We start from the raw sequence: 4,931 nt of genomic DNA, 5'->3' as shown, positions 1-4,931 counted from the left end.
ATCCCTCTCAGGATCTGCTACATAGATTCCGCTCCGAGTGGTTGACAATGGTAGCTGGGCACCATCTAGTTCTTCTGGTCTCATAGTCATATAGGCTGTGGATCACATGGTGTACCAGTTGCTAGGACTAATTGTTTCCATGAATCTTTGGTTTTCCTTCATTCTTCTTTACTCTGGATGAGGAGAAACCCATCATTGCATCTAGATGGCTGCTTGCAAGCTTTTAAGATCCCAGTTGCTACTCACCAAAGTAGGATGTGGAACAATGTTTTGGGTAGTATGTTATGCCAACTGAGCTTGATGTCCCCTATTACTATGGTCTCGAGCCCACAGGTTCAACTACTCACTCCCTTTGGGTCACTGGCTGTGACAAGAAGTGACTACAACCTTGTCCCTTGTCAGCTCTACTATACCCATGAGACAGAACATACCAATACGCTTATAGAACCATAGTTTGCCAACCCTATACATGGTCTTGTGTACACTTCCCACTGCACAGATATCTAATAGTTCAGTCTGTTCACCCATCTACCCACCCGTATACCCATGTTTGCCTTCACTGACAAATGAAGTTTTATTGGAGTAAGCCATGATCATTCGTTTAGGTATTGTCTGGCTGCTTTTGCACTATAATGATAGAGTTGAGTATTACATCAGAGACCATATGTCATGCCAAACCTAAAATATTTACCATGTTAGTTTGCTGATCTTTGCATGAGAGGGAGTTGTTAAAAGTAAAGATTTTGGAGTCAGATACAACTGTAGTCAAGACTCAGTTTCTTCACTTGTTAATGAGTGACCATTTAATGAAAAAAGGTCAACTCAGAGGTCTTAAGTGATTGTTGCCTTTTATCAAGAAGTGAGAATAAATAGAGGTTTTTATGATTCTTTTACTTGGCACTGTAATAATGGACTATAGGAGCTCTGGTGGCATAGTGCCTAAGGCATTTGACTGCTAACCAGAAGGCCGGTGGTTCAAACCCACCAGCCACTCCTCAGAACGAAGTTTGGGCAATCTACTTCTGTAGTGATACTGCCTCAGAAACTCAAAGAGGGATCGCTATGAGTCGGATTTGACTCGATAGCAGTGAATTTGGTTTTGTTTTGTTTTTTTTTTTTTTGTAATAATGGACTATATACTCACTGCCGTGGAGTCAATTCCGACTCATAATGACCCTCTTTGGGTTTCCAAGGTGGTAAATCTTTACAGAAGTAAATCTTCCAGTTTGCCTTCAGAGGAGTGGCTGTTGGGTTTGAACCACCAGCCTTCTGGTTAGCAATCAAATGCCTTAGGCACTATGCCACCAGAGCTCTTTAATGGAATATATAAGAATATAACATAACATATACTAAAGTAAGTGTATTAAAAAAAAGTAAAACATAAAACAAATATTAATAGGAGACTTCAGAAATATAGTGACTGCTTAATTGAATTTTCCCTTTGTAAAAATATGAAACAAATGAAACCAAAAAGCAAGAGATAACTTGAAACCTGAATCCCTTGCAAAGAAAATCTTAAATTTTTATTGAAATTAAACTGAGCCCTTAATGCCAGAAAACCTGTCAAGGTGGGTTTTATTCCTATTCTTAGTATAAAAAATAGGATTTTGTCAGATTCCCCCTTTTGATCAGGATTCCACTCTAGAATCTTTGATCAAAAACAAGTATACAAATTCTAAGTTTGGCTACTTATAATAACCCACATGCTTCAGCACTGTGCTTCTTTGGTTTCATAGTTGCCATTATGGAACTAAATGTTCCTATCATACATAACATTTGTTTCCTAAATGAACTTCTATTCAATGCTATGAAAAGAAATATCATTTCTCATTGTGACACATACCATTTGTAATCCTTTTCAAAGTTAGATGAATTTATAAAAATTTTTAACCTTTACAGCTGACAAATTTTGCATTCACTTTATTGGAATTACCGCCTCCCCTTCTTGACTCCTAGTACTAACTAACTTTTCAATCATCAACTTTTATTCACAGTACATGCAGTTTATAGCCAGGTAAGAACTAGACAGACTTGAGTTTCTCTCCTCACATTAAGGTTTCTGATTCTAGGAATGTGGTATTAAAACCAAGACAGCTAGTTAGCTTCCCTGAAACATTCTGTTTCCATTCCCCCAGGGAAGGTAAAGATCAAACAGCTTAAAGAGACTTTTAATTAGACTGGAGCTTTTTAAGGCAGCAGTGACTCAGTCTGCCACTAGGAAATGGTAAACAAAGAGGAGCTGAGCAAGGAAGGAGGATAGAAAAACTGGATGACTTTTATGTGTTTTCTAAGTTTATGGTTTAGTTGTGCATTTCAAGTATTTTGAATTCTCAGCTCAGCAGATATTTCCTTGCATATTCCAAAGCCCCATAAAAAGGATTTTTGCATTATCCACTGTTTTGAATTATTTGCCCTATGGCTGGTGGTGTCATGCCTAAAGCATTTGACTGCTAACCAGAAGACTGGTGGTTCAAACCCAACAGCCACTCCTCAGAAGGAAGGAAGGAAGACTAGGCAATCTACTTCTGTAGAGATACCTCCTTGGAAACCCAAGGAAGGGTCACTATTAGTTCAAACCAACTCATCAGCAATGAGTTTGGTTTGTTTTTTTGATAGCAAAATTTGAGCAGAATTTTAGAGAACTTTTTTTTTCCAGTCATCCCACTTCAAGGGTTTATCCTACATGGGCCCACTCATGGTTTTATGGATGGGCCCTTGTGTGCATTTGCAATGCTTAACTTTTGTGTGTATTTGGAGTGATGATGCTATATCTCCTCAGAGAGAATATTACCTAATACTGACTGGCAGACTGTATTTGGTAACTGGAAATGGAGTTGTAAAGTGTGCCTACTTTATCACTTCTCTTTCTGTTTTACTTTAGGAGGGAGGATTTTCCAGTCCTTTTAGAAAAATCACATGGCTGATTAGGAAGCTACTGTATTAGATGTTAATAGTGTGCTATATATACAATCAAAGACATTCATTTTAGATACAAGAGTAGTCGTCTTAGAGTTAAACTTCTCTATTTGGAATTAACAATATTTATTTCAAAATATTTCTTAGGATTAATGCTACTTTCTTAAATTGTAGAGAATTTTTTCTCAGAAGAAACTGTTTCTGTTCTTTTTCTCAGGAAAATTACATGACATCTCTATTGCTTTATGAGTAATCAGACATGCAAATAGCCCCCTCAGAAATCAAGCTAAATTTAAAGAAGATTTACTTAGAAACTTTGAAGAGGGTATCATGGAGCACAAGATTGAGGAAAAAGAAAAATGCCAACATAGCTTGAATTTACTGAATAAAATTAAGAACATGAAAGAATTAGCAGAAATGATTGATGTAGTTCTCATAGCAGAAGAGGAGACATTTCCTTGCCACAGACTGGTACTGGCTGCATTTAGTCCTTATTTCAAAGCTATGTTCACCTGTGGACTTCTTGAATGCACTCAAAAGGAAGTCCTACTCCACGACATCACAGCAGAAAGTGTATCAGTGATATTAAATTACATGTACAGTGCAACCTTGGAGATCAACAATGCCAATGTACAGACTGTAGCTATGGCTGCCTATTTTATGCAGATGGAAGAAGTTTTTAGTGTGTGTCAGAAATACATGATGGACCACATGGATGCTTCCAATTGTGTAGGTATCTATTATTTTGCAAAGCAAATTGGAGCTGAAGACTTATCTGATCAATCAAAGAAATATTTATATCAGCACTTTGCAGAGGTGAGCTTACATGAAGAAATACTAGAAATTGAAGTGCACCAATTACTGAAGCTTATTAAATCAGATGATCTTAACATATCTAGAGAGGAGAGCATTCTGGACTTAGTTCTGAGATGGGTACATCATAACCAAGAATTGCGTAGAGAACATCTTGTTGAACTTTTGAAGCAAGTCAGATTGGAACTTATAAATCCTTCTTTTTTAAGACAAGCCCTAAAAAGGAACACAATGATTCTGTGTGATGCAGGTTGCATTGACATAATTCAGAATGCGTTCAAAGCCATCAAGACACCCCAACAGCATTCTTTAAATCTTCGTTATGGCATGGAGACTACCAGTCTTCTGCTTTGTATTGGCAACAACTCTTCAGGAATCAGGTCAAGACATAGGAACTATGGGGATGCCAGTTTTTGTTATGATCCTGTGTCACAGAAGATCTATTTCATCTCCTCTCCAAAGTATGGGGAGGGTTTAGGATCCGTGTGTACTGGTGTTGTCATGGAAAACAACACTATAATTGTGGCTGGAGAAGCAAGTGCCTCTAAACTCTCTAGACAAAAGAACAAGAATGTTGAAATCTATAGGTTTGTATCTGGCAGCAAATTTGTAAATTTATTTTTATTGGTATCCTTTGACATTAGCGATAGTATGAGAAAGTTCTGAATGAATGGCCACATCCTTTTTTTTTTTTTTTAATGATTTTAAAAGATTTATATAACTTGTTGTTGTTGTTGTTGTTGTTATTCTTAGGTGCCATCGAGTCATCTCTGACTCATAGCAACCTTATGTACAACAGAATGAAACACTGCCTGGTCCTGCACCAACCTCACAATCCTTGTTATAACTGAGCCCATCATTGCAGCTACTGTGTCAGTCCATCTCCTTAAAAGCCTTCCCTTTTTTCACCGACTCTCCACTTTACTAAGCATGATATCCTTCTCCAGGGAATGGTTCCTTCCGACAACATGACCAAAGTAGGTGAGATGAGCTGGCCATTCTTGTTTCCAAGGGACATTCCAGCTGCACTTCTTCCAGGACAGGTTTGTTAGTTCTTTTGGCAGTCCCTGGTACTTTCAGTATTCTTCACCAACACCATAACTCAAAAACATCAACTCTTCAGTCTTCTTTATTCACTTTCCAGCTTTCACATGCATATGAGGCTATTGAAAATACCATGCCTTGGGTTAGATGCACCTTAG

At 37.7% G+C, this 4,931-nt stretch overlaps 1 protein-coding gene across 1 annotated transcript in view; it reads left to right on the top strand.

The window, feature by feature from the left end:
- The first annotated feature begins 3,246 nt into the window (after positions 1-3,246).
- KBTBD12 (kelch repeat and BTB domain containing 12) overlaps positions 3,247-4,931 on the top strand; it is a 133,579-nt gene continuing 131,894 nt past the window's right edge. Inside the window, exon 1 of the mRNA XM_007953212.1 lies at positions 3,247-4,316. Coding sequence (XP_007951403.1) covers positions 3,247-4,316 — 1,070 coding nt within the window. The remainder of the gene's footprint in view (positions 4,317-4,931) is intronic.

Source organism: Orycteropus afer, unplaced genomic scaffold, assembly GCF_000298275.1.
Source record: "Orycteropus afer afer isolate SDZICR_OR568_19922 unplaced genomic scaffold, OryAfe1.0 scaffold00377, whole genome shotgun sequence".
In the NCBI taxonomy this organism is placed as follows: Eukaryota; Metazoa; Chordata; class Mammalia; order Tubulidentata; family Orycteropodidae; genus Orycteropus; species Orycteropus afer.
This window is presented reverse-complemented; position numbering and strand designations above follow the sequence as displayed.